This window comes from Salvia splendens, unplaced genomic scaffold (genome assembly GCF_004379255.2).
Source record: "Salvia splendens isolate huo1 unplaced genomic scaffold, SspV2 ctg806, whole genome shotgun sequence".
Classification (NCBI taxonomy): Eukaryota; Viridiplantae; Streptophyta; class Magnoliopsida; order Lamiales; family Lamiaceae; genus Salvia; species Salvia splendens.
In genome coordinates, this window is record NW_024599483.1 from 1 (window position 1) to 27,816 (window position 27,816).

At 36.4% G+C, this 27,816-nt stretch overlaps 2 protein-coding genes, 1 non-coding gene and 2 pseudogenes across 3 annotated transcripts; 3 read left to right on the forward strand and 2 right to left on the reverse strand.

Annotated features, from left to right (window-relative positions):
* The first annotated feature begins 3,390 nt into the window (after window positions 1-3,390).
* LOC121791414 (15.4 kDa class V heat shock protein-like) lies at window positions 3,391-4,147 on the forward strand. Its single transcript, XM_042189370.1, has 2 exons — window positions 3,391-3,667; window positions 3,746-4,147. Exons 1-2 carry the CDS (start codon window positions 3,553-3,555, stop codon window positions 3,988-3,990), a joined length of 360 nt encoding a protein of 119 aa, XP_042045304.1. The 5' UTR covers window positions 3,391-3,552; the 3' UTR covers window positions 3,991-4,147.
* Window positions 4,148-9,199: 5,052 nt separating this feature from the next.
* On the forward strand, window positions 9,200-11,949 carry LOC121791417 (derlin-2.2). The gene is made up of 6 exons (XM_042189371.1): window positions 9,200-9,592; window positions 9,906-10,005; window positions 10,531-10,745; window positions 10,839-10,922; window positions 11,348-11,401; window positions 11,710-11,949. The coding sequence occupies exons 1-6, from the start codon at window positions 9,494-9,496 to the stop codon at window positions 11,890-11,892; spliced, it is 735 nt and encodes a 244-aa protein (XP_042045305.1). The 5' UTR covers window positions 9,200-9,493; the 3' UTR covers window positions 11,893-11,949.
* Window positions 11,950-12,586: 637 nt separating this feature from the next.
* Window positions 12,587-17,872, reverse strand: LOC121791409 (annotated as a pseudogene).
* A 4,528-nt stretch (window positions 17,873-22,400) lies between these two features.
* On the forward strand, window positions 22,401-22,472 carry TRNAW-CCA. The gene has a single exon. It is a non-coding gene; the product is annotated as a tRNA-Trp (tRNA).
* A 94-nt stretch (window positions 22,473-22,566) lies between these two features.
* Window positions 22,567-27,808, reverse strand: LOC121791408 (annotated as a pseudogene).
* Window positions 27,809-27,816: the final 8 nt, after the last annotated feature.

The window sequence follows — 27,816 nt, forward strand, 5'->3', positions numbered from 1 at the left end:
ACTGGAAGCACCAAAAAACATTGTACATGCCCCCCAGTCGACAAAAGCGTTCAAGTCGTAGCCGCCGCCCTCGCTGCCGAGTTTTCGTCACCGGACATTTTTGCTGAAATTGGAGAGGAAAGAGAGATGATATGATAGTGTTTGTGAGAGTGTAGTGTTTGTGTGTGGAAAAAATGGGGGGAATTGGGTTATTTATAGATGAATGTGGGAAAAAAAAGAAAAAAAAGCTTGCAAAAATTAGGTCAATTTTTTTTCAGATTAAAAAAAATTAAAATAGCCTAAAATCGACGCTCACTCGCAGAGCCGGCGAGGTGCGTGGGCGTCACGCCCCAACCGTTGCTCGCCATGTGGCCGACGCGCGTGGCGAGACAGCCCTCCAACCACCCCTCCCCCGGGCTACGAGACACGGCGGAACACCCCATCGGTGTCTCGATGCGGTCTCGTCTCGCCTGGACGAGACCGAGCCCGCATCGAGACACCGATGCGGGTGCTCAATCGCAAATCGCCAGTTAACCACCAAAGACAAACCACCCCACCCCCCATATCATTTTTCAATATCACTTCTTCAACTACTGAAATTTGGATGGCATACCTTATGTGACCGTGTGTAGGAATCATGCAAGGAGGGATTGTTATACTTGTTCAAGTTGACTCTGTAGTAATACACTCACTCGTTCAGGGCCATTATGGAGTGAGTAATCATGTACTCACTCGTTCTGCGGTAGTATAGATATTTCTTTTCGGCACGCGATCTAAAAAAATTGTGTTAAGAATAAAAAAAAGTAAGAAAATAAAAAATGTAGAAAGATGAAGAGAGAAAATAAAGTAAAAGATAGTAGTAAATAAGATAGAATAAAGTAAATGAGAAGAAATATATTGACGTTTACTTAAATGAAAATGATTCCACTATTATAGAACGTACAAAAATAACAAAATGACTCCACTACTATAAAACGAGGAGTACTACTACGTTATATACTATATTTCCACATCTAAAATTACTAGCATTGGAACTTGCAACAGTGGGCTATTTGTTTTTTTTATTAAATTAGTTAGCATATGCTCCCTCCGTCCTACAAAGATTGTCTCATTTTTCCATTTCCGTCCGTCCCATAAAATTTGTCCAATTTCACTTTTTACATTTTTATAGTGGGCCCTATATTCCACTAACTCATTCATACTCACATTTTATTATAAAACTAATATATAAAAGTAGGATCTACATTCCACTAACTTTTTCAATCAATTTTTCATTACATTTCTTAAAACTCGTGCCTAGCTAAAGTTAGACAATCTTTGTGGGACGGAGTGAGTACTATGGCAGAGGTATTCGTGCCTAGCCAAAGTGAGACAATCTTTGTGGGACGGAGTGAGGAGTACTATGGCACAGGTATTTTTACTAATATTTTTACTAATACTCCCTTTGTCATGGCACGAAACATTTAGTTTTCGTCGTGGAATTTATGTAATATTGTTTTACAAGTTAATAAAAGAGACAAAATAAAGTAAGAATAATATTGTTTTCATTTTAGTAATTTTTTAAAGAATAATTAAAAAAAGAAATATTTCATTTTTTTAATGAAATATGGGGATTACTAAACATAAATTGCAAATTAATGAACTTATAAAGGTAACAATTACGAACTTGAAAAAAGGAGAGAGGTAGAAATGGGTCGGCCCTATGTTCTGTTATTGTATTTGGACTAAAGTCCCAAAATGATCCTTAACATATTGCGATTTTTTTATTTTGGTCCAAAACATTATCTTTTGAATTATTCAGTCCCTCACATTTAAAAACGGGTCACATTTGGTCCATTTTGGACGGTTCCGTCAAATTTTGGATGGTTTTAATTACCAGGTCACAAATCCGTCACTAACACAAACCAAACTCAACACCGCCCCTTTATGCCCTTTCAAGCAGCAAGCAACGAAGAAATCCATCTCTTCATCGTCGCCGCCGTCGTCTCTCCTCTCCCATACCAGAATCACTCTGCTGCCGCCGCCGGAGGCCAACCCCGCCCCATCTGGCGTCAGCGCGAGAGCATTCACGCTCGAATCGTGCTTCGATAACGTCGTCTTCAAGCTCCGTTTTCTCCTGTCGCCGGAGGCGGAGGCTCTCCACACCTTAATCTTCCCGTCGGCGGAGCCGGTGTAGACGATTCCGCTGGAGGAGGCGACGGCGTTCACGGCGTCGGAATGCGCTGAACCGACGGAATTGATGCAAGCCATATCAGAAGATGTTTTCCACGTTTTGAAGCTCTTATTCCATGAGATTGAGTAGAGCTCACCGCGATCGACGTCGACGGCTAGTCCGGAGACAGCGTCGGCGTGCTGGATCCATAAATTCTGCTTGTGGCGGCGGATTTTGACGTAGTTTTTGGTGGATAGACAATTGAAATCAATTGTTGATTTTTCAATTTGGGGGAAATTGGAGTTGTCCAAACCCTAATTTTGCAATCTTGGTGCGCGGTGAAGATTTTTCCCCGGTGAAGGCGATTGATTTGGCCCAGCCCGAGCCCGACCCGAACGGTGTTCAGCTCGTCGGCGGACATGCGGCCGGTGGTGGAGGCGTTGAGGACGGCGTTAGTGACGGATTTGTGACCCGGTAATTAAAACCGTCAAAAATTTGACGGAACCGTCCAAAAAGGACCAAATGTGACCCGTTTTCAAATGTGATGGACCGAATAATTCAAAAGATAATGTTTTGGACCAAAATCAAAAAATCGACATAGGTTAAGGATCATTTTAGGACTTTAGTCTTGTATTTGCCTCTTGTGTGGTTGATGAGCCGGATAATGGCTGGTTGGTTTGGTTAAAGTAGTGGCTGCTAAGAGCATCTCCAATGGCGGACGTCCGGTCGGACATCCGGTCGGACGTCGCGACGGGCGACCGGGACGTCCGCCATTGTGGCGTTTAGGGTCGGATACGGACGTCCCGTGAGGACGTCGGGTGTCCTTGGACGTCCCGGCGACGGGCGGGCGGACGTCCGCCATTGTGGCGTCCAGTCGGACGTCCGGTCGGACGTCCCGTTTTTTAAATTTTTTTTTTAAAACTCTATATATACGACTCGTTGAATTTTATTTCCGATGAAGTTGTTAATTTTTCCCGTTCGTATTCTCGGTCAATTTTATTTCCATAAATGTAAATTGTTTTATTTGTGAATATATGATTTTTTTTTATTGCGGGATGTCCTAGTGGGAAGGGCGGACATAGGAGGGGATGTCCTAGTGACGTGGCAGTGGGATGGGAAGTCCTAGTGACGTGGCAGGAGGTGTTTTTGGGATGTCCTAGTGGATGTCCTAGTGGGATGTCCGCCCACTGGAGATGCTCTAAATTCTTTATTTCATCCTCATCGTTGGGAGTTGAATCTCAAGATATTTTAAGCGTTCAGTACAACTTTTTGTGAAGACAAGACAGCTTGAATTTAGCAACTTGACTTCGCTATATATTGATGTCTCCCCATCTCAATCACAGGCAGCTAGCTATAAATGATTCTGGTTCTGGTACTGGTACTTGTTCTTGTTCTTGTTCTCGTTTAGAAAGGCAGAAAGTATGGAAGTTGCGCCATTCACGTATCTCTTCCCTTCCGCTCATCAATTCCCCCCTCGAAACTATGTGCACTGGACTCAGACCCCTGAATCCCATCTTTACTCGGCCGACATACCAGGTTCTTTTCTTCTCTCTTTTGGTCAAAAAATTAATTAAGAAATGAAAAAGATAGTAATAACGTTTTGTGAGGGTGCAGGTGTGCGGAAGGAGGAGATAAAGGTGGAGGTGGAGGACTCTAGGTACCTCATCATAAGAACGGAGGCGGTGGCGGACCGGAGCTTCAGCCGAAAATTCCGGCTGCCGGAGCGGGTGGATGTGGAGGGCATTTCGGCGGAGTACGTGGACGGAGTGTTGACGGTGAAGGTGCCTAGATCCTACATCAGGATGGGGTTTTTCATTGATCCACCTCATACCATGGATCTCACTGCCACTGCTGCTTGATTTTGCTATTTCATATGTATGTGTGGCTTGGACTTGCATTCAAAACTCATGAAATTCTTTAAAATATGCATATCATATCGTTGGTATTTGAATCATTGTTGAAATTCTCCATTTTGTTCAGTAGAATGAAAATTGGTCGCAGTTTGGATTTTGAGTTTTCAAGGTGTATAGAATCTATAGTCTATACGCATAAATTAATGTTTCAGCCAAACAAGGCGCAAGTGGATGAATAACTGTTGGTAGTTGCTGATTACTGAATAACTGTTAGTAGGACCTACAGAAAACATAAACATAAAGCCACCCGCAATGCGTCACGTGGGTGGCCCGTATTCCGTCACAAAGGGACGAGACGGTGGCGTGACGCGTTGCCCAGCGCCCGTCTCGTCCCCAGCCCATTCCGCGTTCCGTCCCGCCGTGACGAATGGCGAGACGTCTCGCCACGCGCCGAGGTGACGTGGCGCGCTTCGGCGCCATGCGTGACGCCCACTCGTCGGCCCGCGAGTGGGCCTTGTCACGCTGATACAATAATTCATTTTTTAAAAAAATTGAATTAAATAAAAAAATTAAAAAGAAAAAACGGTAATATTACCCGTTTTTTCAAAAATTTTTTGTTTTATATTTTTTTACTCCATAACTACTCCTATTTCTCACTCATTTCACACACAAATACACATCTATTCTTCCCAAATCATCTCCAATCCTCTCCAATTTTCATCTAACCTCTCATCACAAAATGTCCGGCGACGGAAACTCTGACGGTGGCGGCTCCGGTGGGTTCGACATCAACGCGTTCGGCGATTGGGGGAGCATGTACAATGTCCTCGGTGATTGGGGGAGCATGTACAATCTCCTTCCAATAGATTAGATTCTAACTCCTTAAGTTCCTAAGACTCAAGTCCTCACAAAGGGTCCCCCTCTCTCGAGTGCAGATAAACCCTATGTATTGTACTCGTCATTTTACCACGTAAAATAGCTATCTCTCGATTAATCTAGTTAAATGGACATAGTTCTAAAGTTGGCCAGACAAAAGAACAATAAAAGCACGAAAACAAGCAAAACAATCACAAGAGCTAGGAAAATGTTCAATTCAATAAATCAAAACATGTTCATAATAGTCTTCACCAAAAAATCTAAAAATGATATTTAACTACTAATAGACAAGTAGTAAAATCAATAATAAAGTACTAGACATGAAAGAAATTGATAAAACCCAAGGTTGAATCTTCAATCTTCAGTCTTCTCTTGCCTGGATCTGCAGAGCTCCGTCCAATGGAAGATGGATGAATTATGTGTGACAAATATTGAAGGATAAACTAAAAAGAAAGCTAGTGACAATGACAGAAGAGGGGATATTTTTTATAGAGATTTTTTATTATAAAATTAGATAATTATGAACTTATTTAATAAAAATAAATTTCTACCAATTTAATGAAATTATCACATCAATCAAATAGTTGATTGTTTATGTAAAACATAATTTGAATATAATATCAATATTATAAGATATTACAATCGTAAATTCTTAAGTACTTGAATATTAAAATTAATAAGATATTACAATCGTAATTTTCTCAAGTACTTGAATATTAAAATTAAATATAAATTTGATAAGGTGTCTTGTACATCACACAAAATATGTAAGATCTTTGCTTTCAAAAGCAAGTTGTCACATAGCAACATGACAATTTGATCAAACCAACAATATTTCACATTACCAACTATGCAAGAATATACCGTATTTTTATATGCCATGGTATATCGTGGTATATAAAATTCATACATTTATATTACTCAAATATATACTTAAGATATCATACTATACCGAAATTCATAGTATACCGAAAATTTAGTCTTTTTCTAATATGATAAGACTGATATTACAGTATTTTTCTCCCTCCCTATCCACAAGACCACAATGCACCTTGTCAGACACACGAGATACAATGCATACGAATTAGACCAGTTGAATCACAAACCAATAACTTCTCAAGTTTTCTGGTTTTAAATAGAATGAACTACGCAAATGGTACATGATCTTTCACTTTCGCCACACAAATGATACATGATCTTTATTTTATATCGTTTTTGGTACCCCGTGAAAAAAATAACTCTATGTACCAAACATGTGATTTTTTTTGTTATGGAGGACATTTTTGAAAATTTTAATTAAATAGTACCAAACATGTATTTTTTTTCTTCCTTTCATGTTTCTCTTCTTTTTCTCTTTCTTTTTTGTGTTTTATACATATATCTAATTGCATTCATAATATAAATCAAGAACAAACACCTAATTAAATTAATTACTAAAGTAATTAAATCAATTGAATTATTTTTTATTAAATTATTTTATACTCATTTTAGGTTGAAATACTTAACTAAAAATATTCAACTTTTTATATCATTATGAATGCAATTCACAATTTTAAATTTTTATTAAGGCTATATTGATTAGTTATTAATTTAATATAAATAATAATAATTATTATATACATATGATTCATAATTTAAATAATATACTGTAATTATTTATTAATTACTACTAGTTTTCAGTATTATTACAATAATAATTATAACTATAATTATGACTATAATTATTATTAAGTATATTTCAATGATATTAAAAAATAAATTAATTATTAATTTATAACATTAAAATAATAATATTAATATTGATTAATAATATAAAGAATGAGGAGAATGAGAGAATATATTATAATATCACTTTTGGTACTAGTTTTGTGTATGTCCAAATATCCTCTATGACACAAATGGGAAAATGTATTTATTTAGAGGGCATTTTAGGGTAAAAATTGCCTTAAGTACCAAAATTGTGATTTATATGTATAAAAAACGATATAAAATAAAGATCATGTATCGAGTATATTCGAAAATAAAGATCCGGTATATTTGTGTAGTTCACTATTTTAAAATATTGCTTCAAGTCATAATGATGTAAAAATGGCTAAGGCCATCCACAACGCTGTCTCTATACCGTCTCTTAACTACTATTTTGAGCACTATTTGAGGGCCCCCCACTGTCCTTTTTTTCCTCCATCTCTTAACTAAGAGACGGAACCTGCAACGCTCCGTCTCTTAACCGTCTCTATACCGTCTCTTAATTACTATTCATTCAATTTAATTTATAATTTTTTTAAAACCCAATTCAATTTAAACAAACACACTTTATTAAAATTAAAACAATATTACAACTTAACATTAAAAAAACGAAGACATAATTAAAATTCTAAAAAAATAAAAATGACATAATTTAATCTTCTCCGCCAAAGTTTTCCCAAATGTGCTCAATTAGATCCTCTTAGAGTTGGGTGTGGGCGCTAGAGTCGCGTGTCCTTGCCCGAATAGCCAACCGTTCTTGTATAGATGGATGCGCTCCACTTCGCGGCGGACTACTTGCGGTTGAGCTTCGGGGGATTCGGGGTCGAACCAATTTCCGGCATCGGGTCCTTCGTCTCGGACAATCATGTTGTGCAAGATTATGCACGTATACATGATGTCGACCATGCTCTCCATGAACCACGAACGAGCCGGGGCTTTGATGATGTTGAAGCGCGCTTGGAGAACCCGAACGCCCTCTCCACATCCTTGCGCGCAGCCTCCTGCTTCTGCCGCAAAAAGAGCCTGCTTTGGGTTCGCCTGGCCTGCCGCACGTCTTCACGAAGGTCGGCCACTTCGGGTAGATGCCGTCGGCGAGATAGTACCCCATTTTATTACCGCCGGTTGTTGGCCGACGAAGTTGATGGCCGGCGCTTTACCATCAAAACTTCGGTAAAGAGGTCGGACTGTTGGAGCACGTTTACGTCGTTGTTCGAGCCAGGGACCCCGAAGTACGCGTACCAGATCCAAAGTCGGTAGTCGGCAACGGCCCTCGAGTACAACGGTTGGGTGGGTGCCTTTGTGGCCGCTCGTGTAGGAACCCCTCCAAGCCACCGGGCAATTCTTCCATTGCCAGTGCATGCAATCGACACTGCCAAGCATCCCGGGGAATCCGTGCACTTGTTCGTGCAGGTTGAGGAGGAACTGACAATCCTCCGTGGTTGGCCTCCGGAGAAATTCGTCACTAAAGGCTGCCCGGACGCCTCTGCAGAAGTTGAGCAAGCACAAGCGCCCAGTGCTGTCTCCGATGTGCAGGTATTCGTCGAATATGTCGGCCGTTTGTCCAGTCGCAAGCTGCCGGATGGCTGCAGTACATTTCTGCAGCGTCGTGTGGCTGGGACGACCGACCGCGTCGAACCCTTCTCGGAAGAACTCCTCCCTGGCCGCCAAAGTATTCGCCTATGTGGAGAAATAGCGGTTTCCGCATGCGGAAACGGCGACGGAAATAGGTATCTCCCCAAATCGGGTTATCGCAGAAGTAGTCGCGTACTAACCGTGCGGCGGCTTCCTCCCGGTTCCGATTGATGTACTTCCGGGAGCGTCGTGGGGGTGGTGCGGCTTCCTCCGCCTCTCGTCGTCGATCTTCTTCGAGTGATTGTTCCATTAATTGGCGCATTTGCTCAAAAGGATCCATTTGTTGAGTTGATTGAAGATGGAAATTGGAGTGATAGAGAGGATTTGAGAGGAATAGATGTGTGTTTGTGTTTGAAATGAGTATGGAATAGAATTATTTATAGAGTAAAAAAATTAAAATTTAAAAAATGAAAATAAATATTTAACGGTAATATTACCGTTTGAAAAAAAAAAACTTTTTTTTTATTAAAAATCGATTTTTTTTAAAAAAAAATGAATTATTGCGTCATCAGTGACGACGCCCACTCGCGGGCCAGCGAGTGGGCGTCACGCACGCATGGGGACGTGCCACGTGTCCCTGGCGCGTTGGCGAGACAGCTCGTCCTCCGAGACGAGCTACGCGACGAGACGGTCGCGAGCTGGAGACGAGATGGGCGCTGCAATGCGTCTCGCGGGGGTCTCGTCTCTCCGAGACGAGACGCGGAGCCCGGCGCGAGACGCGTTGTGGATGGTCTAAGGGGGATCAGGATAAAAGTCGCACTACCAAATTAAAAGCGTTACTCACCGACCGACTATGCTAGTGGCATCACTTATTTGCATCTTATTGGCCAGCGCCACTCGAGCTTGCATCCTATTGGTCCGTGTCCCACACTCGAGACTCGTGCGCGTGTTAACAATCTCCACGCGATACAGGCAAAGTTTTTGGCTCTTATATCCAAGGCGGAGAAGAAGAATCAAACAACGAAAGCAGAGAGAGAAAATTACCATCGTCTGTTTGTTCTTTGTTTCGCACCTATACACCCCACACAACCTGTATTTCTATACATACACACAAGCAGATATGCATTAGACATGTATAATTGAATTTCGGATTCAAAATTTAGGGTGTTGATCAATCCCTTTCGTTTTAATCGGACTGCTTATCTGGTTTTTAACATTCTCCCGGAATTTATATCCCTCCAATTTGGCCGGGGTAGATCGGGCTAGGGTTTATTGTTCTGCTTTTTGGGATTGGTTAATTGCGAAGATATAAAGAATGGCGCAAGCAGTGGAAGAGTGGTACAAGCAGATGCCGATCATTACGCGTTCGTACCTCACAGCTGCCATCGTCACCACCATCGGTTGCTCTCTCGATGTAATACTTAATTCTTTCCCCCTCTATTGAATTATTGTGTGGCGGATTAATTTGTATCGAGGGCGTGATTTATTGATGAGAGCGAGCATGAGGTTTATGCGGTGAAGTGTATAACTGTCATTGTTCTCTGATTTTCTGTACTGGGGTTGTCGGGATTACTGAATCAAATTTTTTCTTGCTAATTGCCAATTGTGCAAAGCCAATGCAAAATTTTTGGGTTATTTCGGTTTTAAACTCGAACCTGAGACCTTACCTCTCTACCACTTGACCAGTAGTTCTTCTTATTTGAGGTTGGGTTTCTGGTGATTTGCAGATAATATCACCATATGATCTTTATTTGAACCCGAAGCTTGTGGTGAAGCAATACCAAATCTGGCGCGTCATTACCAATTTCCTGTATTTCCGTAAGATGGGTAATTCTCTATCTGTCCTCTAAAAGTTAGGGCTTACTTTGACTGATTGGTGAATGGATTAAGAGTTGCTCTGTTGATGAATTGATACTGAAGGCACGGTTACAATTTATTGTCAAATTTCCACTGCAGAACCCCCCCCCCCCGCCCCAATATATACACATAAGAGAAAAATATGAGTTTGCATGTTTCAGGGAACCTTTTCTTATAAGTGGCTACATGTTTTTGATGCAACCCTATGTTGCTTGATTGTGCACACACATGGAACTTGGAAGTATGTACATGATCCATGTGTTATTTGTTTGATGATATAACAGAGTTAATTGGTAAAGCATCGTCATTATAATTTAACTTATCAAGGAGTTCTCTGTGTACTGCTTATGTGACTGAAAATTCAGGTTTTGGACATGATATTTTGATTGGTAACTCTAGATGGAAAACTTTCAAGCCGGAGATGATGTTTTTTTTTTCTGTGCAGATCATTTCTCCTATATAACACAATCTAACCTCTTTCTATAATCTCTACAGATCTGGACTTCTTGTTTCACATGTTCTTTCTAGCTCGATACTGCAAGCTTCTTGAAGAGAACTCCTTTCGGGGGAGGACTGCTGATTTCTTCTACATGTTGTTGTTTGGTGCGACTGTTTTAACTGGGATAGTACTTCTTGGAGGAATGATCCCTTATGTCTCAGCATCATTTGCTAAGATAATATTCCTTAGCAATTCCTTAACCTTTATGATGGTTAGTTGCTTGTCTTTAGGACTTGGGCGTTTTAAGTTATAACTTAACAATTGTCATGGCTTCCCTATGATATTGTATACCCTGTTATTATAGGTATACGTTTGGAGCAAGCAGAACCCATTCATTCATATGAGCTTTCTTGGCCTTTTTACTTTCACAGCTGCCTATCTGCCATGGGTAAGTGGCTTTACATTCATTGGCCATTGTTTGTGGTGCTACCCAATACAATACTCAAGTCCACATATCATGTTCCTGTAATGAAATGTCCATGTCTTATGCTCCACTTAATTAATAATGTGGGCAGAAATTCGACTGCTGTCTCGGTTTGTATATGTTGGTATTTTGAGTGGGTCAAGTTATGTGTTTACTGTTGTGATGCTTCAGTTCCTGTTCCTAGTTTTCTAATCACTATTGATTGTGTCGAGACTTTGGCTGTAATTTCATCTCATCTGCTATACACCTTAGATGAGCTGCATTATATGCAAAAGGACATACTCCAATATCTGACCATTGCATGCTTTAACATTGTCTGATTATTTATGTATTCTTTTACTTGTATACATTTTGTAGTGATGTGTGACTTCTGATGTTGACCTCAACAGGTGCTTCTTGGATTTTCTGTCCTTGTTGGTGCTAGTGCTTGGGTGGATCTTCTGGTACGTCTTACTATTGCGATGAGTTTCCTTCACATGATTGCTTGGCATTTGGGGGAATGTTTTTTTATGGCAATATTAATATGGACCACATACCATCAACTGAGCGTTTATCAACTAGGTTCTGCATATTTCATCTGGGGCTAAAAGCGCATTTCTTCGGATTTATCTGATATTTCCTTTCACACTGTAGATAAGTGTCTCGAGTCTTGCCTAGGTTTTCAGGAAATAATTTATTTAGTGATGCATGTCAGAGAATGTGCTGGTTGCAAGGTATACTCGTGTCATTTACGGAGGTTTCTTTGCCTCAGGGAATGATAGCAGGCCATGCTTACTACTTTCTTGAAGATGTATACCCAAGAATGACAGGCCGACGACCCCTGAGAACTCCTGCAATTATACGTTCGTTATTTGCTGATGAACCTGTGGTAGCGGTCAGGCCTGCAGCTGTGAGATTTGCTGCTCCAGCAATGGAAGAAGCTCCACCTCGATGAAATTCTGGCGTTATGGGATGTCTAATGTTGATCAATGTATCAACCTTGCTCGAGGATCAATTTTCGGATTCCTTGTCAATAGTGTTAAGGACAATTGGTTCTCTCACAGTTTGCGTGTTAATTACATTGGTGACCCTTCTCAGTTAGCAAACTAGCCCTGGCTGTATAAAGATGTTTGAGTTTTTAAGGATACTCTGTTATCAAAACAATCGAGTTTTCGGGAATTACTATAATTTATGAATTTACTTGCATTTTGTGCGTATATAATGGTATTGGAACATCTCCAATCATTTACGTTTAAGTATCAGTGTATCACATCAAATAATGATTTGATTTTATTAGTAGTGTTTATTTACGAAACATTAGTGGATAGTAGAGTCCATAAAATATTAATTGTTAATTCTAATATTATGAGTACTATGTTGTAAATAAAATAATAAATTTTCTAATTTATAATTGTCTAATTTGAAGGGACAGAGGGAGTATGTTTGAGAAACTGAAACTAACACATTTTTATGACATTTTAACTTAAGCATAGAATTCTAAATCTGACAATTATTTATAACCATAAAAGCAACTACAAACTATGCTGACAGAATGGCCAAATTCTGCACAATACAAAGCAGACTGAGATGAATAAAATGGCTAACTTCTAACACCAGAATTTAATAGATCGGCATCGTTGACAATCGGACTCCCACAAAATACACGCAAAATGAAATCTCATGACCAGAGCCAACCCAGAGTGATAATAAATCTGGTTGGTTGCAGGTTCCAATTTCAGTCTTGCCAAGAATGCCAACAAATTTATGTATATATGGCCTTTTTCATGCATTCGCTACCGTATAGGGTGATACTGTGCTGATGGTACTCTTTTTGGAGGCAGCTTGCGCAAGATGTACAGAACAAGAGCTGAAGGAAGAATCTCAACCAGCTGTTTTTGCAAGACGGCAACGCATATCAGAAATATGAACTATTTTACATAAATTTAGCCCAACCCTTAAGAGAGGATGTCCATACCATATAGTAGATTACATTCAAAACTGGATGGTCCAATACATCAAGTGATGCATCTGAATCAAAGGCTGAGAGCATAACCTATATGGAAAGCAAATAATAGGGATCAACAAAGAAAGATAAGAAGCTCAATAAAAAAGTAACAAAGCATCGCAACATTGAGGTAAGTTGAGCAACAGGTGAAGTAAAATCCATATCATTTAAGGCCCCATTTGAACTTGGGTATTTAGGCAACATCAAATTTCCAAACCTGTACTAATGCTGGATTCTCACTCAGGACTGTTCACACAGACTCACTTTGGACAATTGAAATCTGGAATATTCAAGAACTTGGACTTCAAAGATATTTTATTTGGGTGGGTGGGGATAAGATGAATAATGTTTCACTAATTCATATTGCTAAATGCTTCTTCCCTTTGTGGATGATGAGGTTTTTCCATCTTGAAAGCAGAATCTCACAACTATAGATTTTTCTCATAGACTGAATTCAATACTTTTGTGTTCAAGAATAAAGGGTACATAGCGGTTGCCTAAATGACAAGTACCGAAATCCAAGCAAAACTAATTATATAAATTTAATTTTGAAATAACAAGGAGAAGGACATTGAAAGTTTGAAACCTTACCACGAAGCACCTTATAAGGAAACAAGTGAAGCATATAGCAGTACAGATCCAACCTGTAAAATGGATACTAATAGTAAGTACACATAACTCAACTAACAACAAAAGAAGATGATATCAAAAGCACAGATAGATGCTCAAAGTACATCCCATAGTAATCAAATCAATATTTCAAATTGTCACATCAAAAACCTTCAATTGCATGATTGTCGGGATTGGACAGAGACTTTCAACAGTTAAATAAATGATGCACAGAAGGATTTTGATTTAAGCAATAAATAACAAAAGGTGGTTATTAGAAGAAACTTTGATAGCTTCACTTAAAAACTCATTAACCAATTCAATTAGCCACTGTCATGAATATAAATTGATTTAAGGTTCACATTATCAATGAAACTTCATGGCTAGAAAATGGAGAGCAGCTTAGCTGGTGATACACTTCCCTTAAAACCAATAGGTTGGGGGTTTAGAATCACATTAAAGGTAAACAGGGAGCATTAATGATCCTTTTTAGAAGAAAAAAACTCGGTGTAAGTAGAGATGCTACTGTGAACCCTGAAATCTTTTTCTGATATAAAAATACAATTTCCAGTTAATTCCATCTAACAGTATTTCCAGTCAACAGATATATAGACACAAACCTCATAAAGTTTCTTCTCCTCCCTTTAGATTCAATAGGGAAGCGTCTTAGCATGATGAACAACCTGCACAAGACAAACGACAAGTATGACACAGAAAAGTGTAAAGAAATAAACTTAAGGTCTGAAGAAAGCAAAGGAGTAAAAAAAATTCCTTTTGAAAGAAAAACTGCCTCTTGACATTCACCTTCCTCCATACAGCAAAAATCCTAATGCAGCTGCAAATGACACCACTGCAGAGACCAAAATATTGAAGGAAGGTCAGACTGCTGGCATATGGATATCACAGGCGAACTAAGAAAGGCAAAGGCTTTAAACTTTTGCATATATTGAAATGAGAAAAATAGGACTAGGAATGTATACCTGCAACAAATATCTTTCCAATAAATTCTGCAGTGCTGTTGTCATCTATCCAAAGGTACACCCAGATACAAGCCTGAAGAGAGAAGCCAGATTACAAGTATCACCAAACTGATTTGCAAAAAAGCTGATGTATAGTAATGAGTTGAATAAAAAAAGGCCCATGGATATAGTGGAGAATAATAGGCCAATCATTATGTGGATTCAAGAGATACATATCTATAACTAATCTCTGCAAGATATAATATAGTATATTGTTCCACAAATAGGCAACAACGTGATTCAAGAAATAATAGCAGTAAACCAAGAGTGCTGCAATGCACCTGCACAAAATATACTCCACTGTTGATGGCGAAGTAAAAGATTCTTAGTTTATCTGATGGCAGACATCTGGCCTGAAAAATGATAGGGATAGAAATGTTAGTGTCTCCTTATGTGACAACTGTATTTACATGTCATAAGCAATAAAATACCAGCAGGGGTCTAATCAGGGTCTAGGTGTTTGGGATATTGTTACACTAGATTTCAATCTTTAATTATAAGAATTTGACCTGAAAAATAACTGTATACCTGATGATATATCTCTGCCCAAAAAAGAACTAGAAGAGTATATGTGGAAGAAGAAGAGCAAGCCAGGAGACTCCAGCAAAACCAAAGAGAGAGCCTGAAATGGGGAAATTAAGTTTACAATGGAGGTATAATAATGAAGCACAGATCATGTTAGCTAGAGTCACCAAAACACTTCATTGCTAAAGGGCTATGCTGTACGTCATAAAATATGATTTCAATGGAGAATCCAGTAAAAGGAGACCCTAAAACAAATTTCTGACATCTAGAAGCGACATCTTTTAACTGAATCAAACACTCAGTAAGATAACGGTAAAAAACATGTTATGACAAGGAGTTCCTCCCAACCCCAACTACACTCATTGCTGTTTGTCGGCTCAATTTATCTAGTGATAGGCTGATGCATATCAAAAACGGAGACTGTATAGTACAAATTCATCCATGAACGTTATTAGCTATATCAATGGATTTTGTTGGTCTAGCCCAGTTCCTTTAGTGATCTAGATAGGCGTTGTAATGCTGTTCAAAATTCTTACTTCCACATAGCGCAGAATCTAATAGGGCAGTAACTCAAAGCATGGATGACACAGGGAAGATCACATCAAACAAAACAGTAAACAGTACTTTAGGGATCTTACCTTAGGATGTAGAAGAAAACATTCTTATGAAATCCAAATACGATAGCACGCACTGCAATGAATAATTAAATGATTAGACAAACAGGTAGTAGAACTATGTCTGACATAAAACTATAATTTTATACCTCCATTACTATGAAGTTCATGAGGTGGAACACTTTTTGCGTGGTCCTCCAACCATATTCGGGCACCCTAAGTTCAATTCTTATCAATTGAATCTGCAATAAAGTAAATCCATACCATTTTAGGAATAACATTTTCTTGCAATGAAGTCCTCACAAATCAGACATACAATCATGCTCGTATTACATAATCAACAATTCTATAAGCTGAAAAAAATTTAACTGAGAAACCCACATGAAGAAACACTAAATAAACACAAGAAATATCATACAATATTAAATTACAAGAATCATATGACAAAACTTGAAGGAATGGAAAATGACTTCTTATAACTGTGATAATAAAAAACACCATTTGGAAAAGGTGGAGAGAGTGGTTCCAAATCATAAACTACAAAAAAACGTGATCCGAATAATAAAAATATATATGTATCATTACGATCATAGCAAAAGTGGGGTATATGATAGTATATTCTATTTACACTTGTTTGCAAATCAAACTGATAAAGGTGAAGATAACAAAATTAATTTATCTCAAAATCAACTATAAACTTATATTGCATTCGTCAATCGCGACAGCTATAATAACTTAGAGGTGGTCGTGTAGATAAGAAAAAGCTTGTCCCCATATACAGGAGGACAGGTAACCTGAGTAAGTTCTCTTTTCACTCTGAAATATTTAAACTATGACCATAAGATATGCCAATTGCCAAATCCCAACATGATCTCTACCAGAGAGTCAACAGTTCAACAGTTATATCTGAAGCAATAACCGTATGTAATTGAGATTAGAAACCTACGGGGTGTGATACGTTGCTAACTTTTCTTAAATTGCTAACTTGCTAACTCATCAACGTAGTGTATTAAAAATTTCAATACGATGATACTGAAATGTCAACATAAACTTAAGTTGATATTTTAATACTTTGTGTTGACATTAATATTTAAACGTCAACATAGTTTATTAAAATATCAACACAAATATGTGTTGACATTTTAACATGATCGTGTTGACATTTTTAATACACTACGTTGATGAGTTAGCAAGTTAGCAATTTAAGAAAAGTTAGCATTATAACGCACACCAGAAACCTACAGTGTTTTTAGACACTAAACTCTGCAACTAGCAACTATCACAAACTTATAATGTCCCAATGGAATTAAGAACTTAGATTATCAAGAAAATTTAACTATCCAGTTAACCACATTAGTCTTAAGAACATTCAAAAATTTCCAGGACATGGATCTAATTCGACAAGATTCCAAAAGAGTTGACCAAGAGGAAACACTATACTAATTCCCCTTGGGGACGAGATCCATCCAGGGGCGGAGGCTGAGAATTAGTGTGATTGGGGGCTAAACTAATTAAAAGTAGGTATGTAATCGAAAAATCAAATTAGAATAAAGAACACGTGAAAAGAGTTCCCTATAATATCAACAACTAAACCCTCTTGGACTCCCCTCTCAATAGTGACCTTACCATGGATCAGAAGGAGAAGACATAGGGCAATAACTTTGTGAGAAAACAGTATATGCCATGTATCAATTAAGTAGTGATTAAATACATCGAAATTAACGCAGCTAAATTAGCCCCAAAACCATCAGTTTCATACGCCCCGATATCGGAGAGGAATAAACGCGAATTCAACGGATAAGAAAACTAGCTACGACAACAAATTGCATCAAAGCTATTTAGCTCAGATTAAGAAGCTCATATATTCCTAAGCTGGCGTAAGACAGGTTTGGCAAAGCAAAATCACTAACTAGAATCCCAACACAAGTAAATACTCCAACAAAATCTATATGGTAGATATGAAATAATATTGTAGACTAACAAGTGCAACGGAGGAAACAAGGGCATAGGCAGCGCAGAGAGAGTAAAATATTCCGTCTTGCCATACAACGGACTCGTTGATCTCATCCCACCAGTTGGCCACGGCGTCGATGGCCGGAGAGCTCATTAGCATTCTGGTCATTGTGCTCTCTTCTCTCTCCTCTCTCTACTTGAGAAGAGTAGGTCAAACTTGATTAGCTGTTGCTACTTGAATAATATATTCCAATAAGAGGAAGAAGAGATCAAATCATAATAAGAAGCTTAAAACTCGAAAAAGATAGGAATCAAACGTGCAGTAGGATTTTTATAACAAAAAAACTAAATAGTTGCCTTCGGTGTTTTTAAAGATTCACTTAATACTTACTTATCATCACAAAATCATGGTTAAATTTGAACAAATTTGTAGAATATATTAGATTGTTTTAATATATGAGTAAACTACATAAATTTTATATGATCTTTCACTTTTTGTATATATATGATATATGGTAATGATCTTTTAATTTATATCATTTTTTTACCCCATACAAAAATAACCCTTATGTATCAAATATGTGAATTTTTTTTTATTATGGAGGATATTTTTGGAAATTTCAATTAAATAGAATCAATATGTGACTTTTTTTCTTCATTTCTTATTCTTTTTTTTCTTTAGTTTATTCTTCTTTCTTTTTTCTTCATTTCTTCTTTCATTTTAGTATTTGTATCTTCCTTTCGTCCTTCTTTTTTCTCCTTAGTTTATGTTTCCTCTTTTTTCTTTCTTCTCTTCTTATTCTTCTTTCTTTTTTGTGTTTTATACATACATCTAATTGCATTCATAATATAAATCAATAACAAAACACCTAATTAAATTAATTATTTAAAGTAATTAAATCAATTGAATATTTTAATTAATTATTTCTACTCATTTTAGGGTTGAAACACCTAACTAAAATATTCAACCTTTTTATCATTATGAATACAATGCACAATTTTAAAATTGATTAAGACTATATTAATTAGTTAGTAATTTAATATAAACTAATAACTATTATTTATTAATACTACTAGTTTTTACTATTATAAACAATAATAACTATTATTACAATTAAATATAATTATAACTATAATTATGATTAAGTATATTAAATGATATTAAAAAATAAAATTACTTATTAATTTATAACATAAACATAATAATATTAATATTGATTAATAATAGTATAAGAGTGAGGAGAATGAGAGAAGATATTATAATATCACTTCTGGTACTAGTTTTGTCAATGCCCAAAATACCTTTTATGACACAATTGGAAAATGAATTTGTTTAGAGGGTATTTTTGGGTGAAAATTGCACCAGGGTACCAAAAATGTGATTTATATGTACCAAAATGATATAAAATAAAGATCATGTACCATTTATGTCGCGAAAGTGAAGATCAGGTACCATTTATGTGCGAAAGTGAAAGATCAGGTACTATTTATGTAGTTCACTCTTAATATATTGTGCAGTTTAGAAATTATATATATTGGGCAGTCTGGTTTACAAAATTATATAATTTATTTATATTTGACTTAATATTATATGGATAATTAGTCATAATCATTTCAAACTAAAATAGATTTTTAATTGGTCTTTATAATCGAACGTCACCATTAAATATTGATAATTGGTCTTTATAATCGAACGTCACCATTAAATATTGATTTTTGGACTAAGTCAATATAATTTTTTTCTTTAATTATAACTTGTCTATATAATTAAGACTTAGTTGTTCTTTTGAAAAGAATACGATACAAAATAATAGTAGTACTAGTTAATGAGGAAAATTATGAGAATTAAATATAGAGTATTTGCAGCATTTATACTTTAAGAATATGTATAATTTTGTAATTTTTGTGGATAGCAATTTATAGTAAATTAACTTGATTCGTAAGGCTATCCCCTTCAAATATTGTACTAGTAGTACATGATAGTATCATTTTTTTCAAATAACCTTATATTACTTTTCTTATTTTTGTTAATTTCCTTTCAGCCGATGAAAATTAAGTAAAAGTGCAGGCAATGGTGTTTCGAGATTTTATTTTGAAAATGGAACATATGAAATTAATGAGAACTAGATTTAACAATACCGTGAAAATAAAAGAAGAGAAGAATACAATATTCTACTACTAGTATCTCTATTCTTAGAATACATTTTGGCATTCAATTTATCTTTGAAAATTGGCGTTAAGTAGATTAATTCGTCTTTCATCCCAATGTATTTATAAATAAGTTTAGATGGTACAATCAAATTAGATTTCCCATCCCGAGTAGGATTATAGATCATATTACCTCCGTCAAGATTAGTAGTTTCATTTATTCTAACCATGAATATGAGTCTTAATTCATTTTTAGTATAATTGATAATAGGGCCCTAACATTCCACTAACTCATTTCATTCACATTTTATTTAAAACTAATACTATATATAAGTGAGACTTATATTTTACTAACTTTTTCACCTACTTTTTTTTAACAATGCTTAAAACTTGTGTCGAAAAGAAATGAAAAACATTTGCTTAAATTTTGTGTCGACAAAAAATGAAACTCCTAATAGTGGATCGAGGGGGAGGGAGTATCTTATAGTAATAGGGAATGGCTCTAGTGAGAATTTTTTTTTAAGAGTCAACTGCCATCAAATGACCCTAACTTTTGCACTAGTTGCACCAGTGACCCCTAACAAAAAAAATAGCACCAGAGGGGCCCAACGTTAAATATAATCAGAATGAAGTTTTTCGGACCAAAACACCCTCAGGCCCTAAAGGGCATTTTTGTCACTCCATTATATTGCTGACATGTGATTTATGCCACATTTTTGTCAGCAACTTCTTATGTAAGTTTTTGTAGTTAATACGTAATTAAAATGTTATCATTATTTACACTTTCTAATTTTTTTATAATAACATATTTATCATTATCTGCATTAATTAATATGAACATAATAAAATGAGGCCATTTCTTCCTATAAAACTCATTTTCTGGTATTTTTCCGTGTTTTTATTTCCCGTAATTTATTTTATTTACATTGATTTATGGATCAATTTTATTTATTATGAAAACATCCTAATTTTGCAGTATTAATTTATAAATTTACATTGTCTTATTTCAAATACTATTATTAATAAAAAAATCTTGAAGGATTAAATAGCTAATATCACGTACTTGAATTTTTTTCAAAATATTACTCACGTTTCAATTTTATCATGAATGACAAGAACTATGCAAATTTATATCTAAAGATTGAATGTTCATATGATGTTAAAAATTTCAGTTTGAGCTAAATTAAAATTACATCAATAAAATATCAATCATAAAAAATCATCTTAAAGTTAGGCTTAGAGTAACAAATTATTTCGATGATATATAATGAAATAATATTTTAAATGTCAATGTTTTCAATAAAATAATGATTGTATCATTTAATTAAATGTGAAATATTTTTTATTCTGTGTATTATTGATTGGGATTTTATTGCATAAATAGCTTCACTTTTTCATATTTTTGTCTCTCAATGAATTTCCTACATGATATAACTAGAGGGACATAAGAATTTTTTTGTATAAATATTGACAAAACTTTAATCACGTATGAAGTATTAGAACTTATTAGGAAATCACTTAAGAAGCTGCTGACAGAAATGTGACATAATTCATATGTCAGCCAAATTTAGAGATTACCAAAAATGCCCTTCAAGCTATTTGGGCATTTCGTCCGAAAAGTGGCCTAAAAAAACTCCATTCGTGATTATATTTAACGTTAGGCCCCTCTGGTGCTATTTTTTTTTGTTAGGGTCACTGGTTGTAACAAGTGCAAAAGTTATGGTCATTTGGTGCAGTTCACTCTTTTTTTAAAATGAGAACTGAAAATCATAGTAGTTTTCTGATACATTAATATGAGTTGGTATCACAAAACATATCAACAACTGATATTTAGTCACAAACATATTTAGAGTAACAAACTGATATTCATAAAATAACAAACTCATATGAAGTTAATAGTTGATAGTATGATCTATAATATTAACTGATATTAATAGATTTATGAATTGATATAGTATAATTCTGTGTGGGGTGTGATCATTTGCTAACTCTTCTTAAGTGTTAACTTGCTAATTTATCAACACAGTGAATTAAAAATGTCAATACGATGATACTGAAATATTTCAAAAATATTTTAGAATTCTTTAATTGTAAAATATTGAAGAATGAACTTTTCTTGCATGTCACAAAATTAAGTGATAATATTGAAGGTCAAATTATATTTAGAAAATTCGTCAAAAATATATAGTAAAGATATTTATAAAAAATATGAGTATGTGATAAGTTTATTAAAAATATGTATCTTTCAAGGTATTGATGGTATTTTCGTCCAGAAAAACTTGAAAATAATAAAAAAAGAGTAATTCAATTGATAGTAACTCATAGTTGACGGAACTCAAATTTATTTTCAAAGTTTACGGACCTAAATGATAGTTTGACAGAGTTCGTGGAATAAAAAAAGACGTTCCCTCTTCTTTAAAACATTTGGACTAATTCGACACAAGTTTAAAGAGAATTGCATTCCAGAGTCTCATTATATACACACATAAGACAAGTAATATTAGTTGAAATAGGATAAATAAGATAAGAAATGCGTATTGATGTTTAATATAAGTAAATAAGTAAAAATTTGATGGTGAATTAACACCGAGGATCCGTGGCGCAATGGTAGCGCGTCTGACTCCAGATCAGAAGGTTGCGTGTTCGATTCACGTCGGGTTCAAATTCCCCGATCTTAAAAGGTTCCAAATTTTGGTATTTTTAATTCGTGAAACCTAAATCAAAGATTGCAGCTATGAATCCAATGTAAGACCAGGTTGAAGGCTAGTGTGAACACACTATATTTTTCGACATGGGTTTCTATCTTGTCTTTGAACTAAACATGATTTGAAACTTAAAAATATGACTGATAGTATATAATTGATGAACATATCCTTGCTACTTACTCTATATATAAGCCAAACATTACACATCATATCTCTGAGAATCAACTTTAAGGTTCAGATAACCAAAACCAGGAATATCATTCAGACGGTCTCCGTGAACAACTTCAACGACGGAGCAGATCCCATTGCTCCTCCTCCTCTCCTTCCTTTTCCAATTCGACATTGAAAATCTGAAGCCAACCCATCTAGAAGGCCTCTCTTGAGAGAGGGTCTCAGCACGCTCCAATTCGACTTTTCTGAAGTAGTCGATCTCCCTCTTCACAAGTGATCCCATGGTGCCTCGCGTGCCCACCTCCAATGGCACTCTCCCACCGCTCATGATCAAAGATCAAGTGTGTACGATTGAGCTTGAGCCCTTGGTTTTTGGTCTTGTCGATCTCCTCGTCTTCCTGCCTTCAAATCTACTTAAATCGGAGAGCATGAGACTTCTGCTGGACACAGAAGCATCTACATCATCTGCCGTTTTACAGCAAGGATGGAATGATAATGCTGCTATTGCAAGGGGTTATATCAGCACAGCACAGCACAGCACACCCCTCTTAAGTTTAGAATCAGGCCATAATACGCATGCATTGCCACTTACCTTGTCCACCTAAAAAAGATGCAAATCGAAAGAGCATAAATTTACATGCCCTTATCTCACTTGAGAGGTAGTGCTCAAAATGATGATATCTCAAGAGTGCAATTGAAGGGAATGACTTTAGTTAAAGTAGTGGATAATTTAATAATCTGAACCAGATAACTATGGCCTAGTTTAATTTGTAATCATTAAATCTTCCCCTTGCAGTGCATAACATAATACTATTAGACATGGAGCGGTTAAAACTTTGCTCATTTTGCACACAGGTAACCTACAACATTAGCTAAACAAATTGTTTGTTTAAGAGAGTTCAATTCACTGAGCAGATTACAAGTTGAGTTTGGTGTGAGCTGAGGCAAATATTGCCTTCAAATCTTCCTTTACTCTCCCACTTGCGAAAATGAAGTCTACGGCTTTTTGCGCAAGCTGAAACATCTCCCTCTTTCCAAGACCTTGATACCAGAAAAACGAGAAGAAAACAGAAAAAATATTCATGATGCTAAATCAGGGCGTAGAATCAAATTCACATACCCAAAATACAAAATGGTAGACCTACCAAAGGCAGATGAGGCAAGGGCATACTCAGCAGACAGACTGGTGGAGAGGACCCCAGTATCATCAGTGCACAAAATCAGAGGATGGTTTGGTTTGTATAGATCAGCTGCAAGAAACATTAAGCTCTTACAAACTCCGTATTTAGCATTTTTTTCTTTTCTTTTCATCAATGTGGAAATTATTATAGCACATTTGAGATTATCAACATTCAAAACATACTAGCATGGAACCTCTAAACCATATTAAGAGAGGGTTGTGGAATCTAACCAAAGTGGTGAACATCCGCAGAAGCAATAGTTTCAGTTTTAATATTGGAGGTCAAACAAATCTCCACCTGTTAGTTGGAATGAACAGTTAATCAGGAGCATAAATATTAAATAAGCGAAAATACGACACATGATGCAACAGGCAATGGCGATCTATATTTATATTCAAAGACTATTTTTGCAATATTGTTAAAACATGGTTGGGGTATTTGTAATGAGCATAACCCTGTAATCTATGTTCATTTTTTAAAACAATTTAGGAATACATACAAAAAAATGAGTGGGGTGATTGTAACGAGCATAAATCGTGTACAGTAATAGTATTAAGCATGCCTTCCACAACAAAAAAATTGCTGCCACAAGTCACCAAATTAGAAGAAGATGATGGAGAAAGAAAATAAAGAGAAGCACAGAAGAAAAGAAAACTTTACTGGAATTTCAAGTCTTTTCAAAAGCTTCCAGTCTTCATCTTCAAGGCAACAGGCATGCCCGATTCTCTTGGGAAGAAAATCTAGCATTGCACGAATTTCAACCGGATTGGGTACCTATAAACACTAGGTTGTAGAAAAAATGCTTAGAATAACAACAATTTTGGCACCATGAGAAATGAAATTATAGAAGGGATAGATCAAATACACCTCTCCACAATGTAGGGTATTGGAAGGCCTTGCTTTTTAGCAAATTCTAATGCTGGTAAAAACGTCAGCCTATACAAAGAAGAATCAGATATTCATCATCTCCACGCAAACAGAGTGTTGGTGTATCATGTATGACAAGTAGTGTAAGCTACCATTGACCAACATTAGGGTTGCCACAAAGATCTATGCCCACTACCCCAAAATCTTTCAGTTCCACCGCAAGCTCCACCTTCAAAAATAGGTAACATACCATAAGGTCTCTAGATCCAAACAATTTAAAACCTGGAGCTTCTTCTGGTCATAGACTAGCTTACAGTTTCCATAGCAGCTTCAGTTGTCTCATGACTGTCAATACTTAGAAGTAGCCTCACATATATCTTCTTGCTTCCAATGCCATTGCGTAAACCATCCACGGAATGAGAATGCGCAAAAGCATCTGTCTTCAGTTCACCAGAAAGATCTACCTCAACTGAATTGACAGATCTTATCCCCTCTAGAACTGCTTCCACGTATGAGCGCTTGCTCATAGCTTTAGAATCATTCCTCTGCATTTCAAAAGTGTCAGAATTGTAAATTTAAAATAATACACTGGCAAAAACAATTAGACTCTCCGGACGGTCGGGGGTCGGCCGCCCCCACATGCCCCCTAAATCGGCCACTGCATAATAACAAGACTATCTTACTCAGGAATGTATCAAGAAGTCTTCAAGCAATATAAGATATACCTTCGGAGTCGTTCTTAATTCCAGATAGACGACATTGTCTGCAGCAAAATCCTCAATAACCTGTCCACATGAAGTTGAAATAAGAGGGTGAAAAGCGTGGGATACAGAACAATAGCCACCTGAAAAGTTTGTGCACTCCCACCTCTTTTGTTATCCTAGCAACAGTTTTGTGGTCTGTTGTAATAATATGAATCAAATCAAACATCTTGAATACTTCATTCAGAGCTCGATCGCCTGGAAACACACAACGTTCAATTCACTTCTAGGTCAACATCAAAATTTTATGTTCATCTTGCCTTAATCCATCAATGCCAAACAAAAGGAGGTCTTAATCTAAACTTGCAACTATTGGGATTAAAACTAAACGAGAATTTACTTGATGATTTTAAAAAAAGTCGAGTAATATGAAACTGAACATGATTATAACAGAAGAGGATTGCCAGACTTTTCAGAATAACATGCTCGACATCTGAGAAAACGATAGAACCCTTCTCCCCTAGTTCCCTAGCAAGCTCCCTGCACATGATGATTTTCCGTTTAAAAGAAAAAACAGGTCAAAGATTATTTAAATACCAGGAGAATGTAGATTCAGTAGTATTAGCAGAAAATGAGTGAAATGAAACAGCGAGATTTGAGAGTTCGGCGTACAGCAATGTGGAGTCTCTTATTGAGCCATTGAGATGCGCGTGAAGTTCAATTTTAGGCATTGACACACACCACTCCATGTCTCTCCACTTGCAACACAATCTATAACACAATATTAATGACATTGTACATGAAATTCGATCTCAATTCCACAACTTGAACTGAGAGCTAAGTCAAGCAAACAAAATCAACTTATGATCTTAATCACACCGCACTAATTATGTCAAAGCAGAAGAACAACTTGTAAGGCAGTAGCTACCTAAACTAGGAATATTTAAATCGCAAAGACTCTCATGCTGCATGCATGCGTACAATGAAGCTCTGTACACAGACCCAAGTCACCCAACCAGCTCACAAATTGATGAAACCAATAGCTAACAAAAGTTTCAGCTTCTACTTTGTGTGCATAATTTCATTTTTTAAGTTTCATTTGAAATCTCATATATCCAATTAATATTAATCCTGCTTTGTAAGTGTAATTTCATTTATTTTTTTAACGTCTCATTCATTCTCAAGAAAATCTCATTTATATTAAGGTGGCAGAGGGGCGCACCGAAGTTCCATCCACACTCATTGCAGATGTATGCACCATAGAACCCTTTTAACTTAATTGGACTTAAAAGAATTAATTTACTTAAACATCTAGCGTCATTCTTGATTCATCAAACACTTCCTATCATAAGGTAAACTTCTAAGAATGTAACAGAATTTTTGAAAACATAAAGAAATTCTTATTCATTTTCTTCATTCTGGTCCAGGTGATCTTTTTATTCTTTTATTTACTAAGACGCAACAGCGAAACGCTTTTCAAATTAAATCAACTCCAAAATTTGGGCCGAACTGTAATCAACACTTCCAGCTCAATATTGCTCACCAAGAAAGTCCCAACTCTCCCAACTCTGCAGATTGTGTCTCCCTCCCCATTAACAAAACTGAAAATTCTTCCTCTCAAACTTCTTCTTCTCTGATAGATTGCCCAGGAAATTTTCTGTTCAACCACCACCTCCGCCGAACACCATTACAACGGAAAAAGCACATCTACTTCCTTGAAAATTCCAGTGAAACAACATACAACCGCTGCCCTCTTCTCGGACACAACCAGCCACAGCGCCACCCCTCTCGCCTCTAACTTGGACAACAGCCTATAATTCCCCCCCAAAGCCAGCTCTCCTGGCGCCATTCCTCCCCAAATCCCCAGGGTCCAAATTCAGTCAACAACAAAAAGGATAAAAAAATCCATACCTTTTTTCTCTCTCTAAAATCTAATTCTTTTCAATCTATATATCATATGTTATTATTGTTTAAAATTTTCTTTTCTATACATAAAACTAGTGTAGGCAGATCATGGAAATATAAGTGAAATGGTTTTGGTGAATGTGATTATGCCAAAACAACTAGATGGAATTTTATCTGAGTGAAATTGCACATCAAAATTGATTGAGAATATAGGTTGCTGTGGTTATTGATTTACTGCAAGATAATATGATTTTTGAGTGATGAGGTTCTTGTTCATGACAAAATTAAAGGAGATGAATAGCAGAATTTCCAGAGTGTAAATAGGCTTAAAACTTGAGTTGAGAAATTACCGACTGAAACTTGTAGGAAAACTGCCAGCAGAAACTTGCTATGATAAACTTGGCGTAGTTGTTTGAGTTGAAAATTTGGGGAAGCTACAGAGTGTGGTTTCTGGTGAAGTAGTACGAGTACTATGT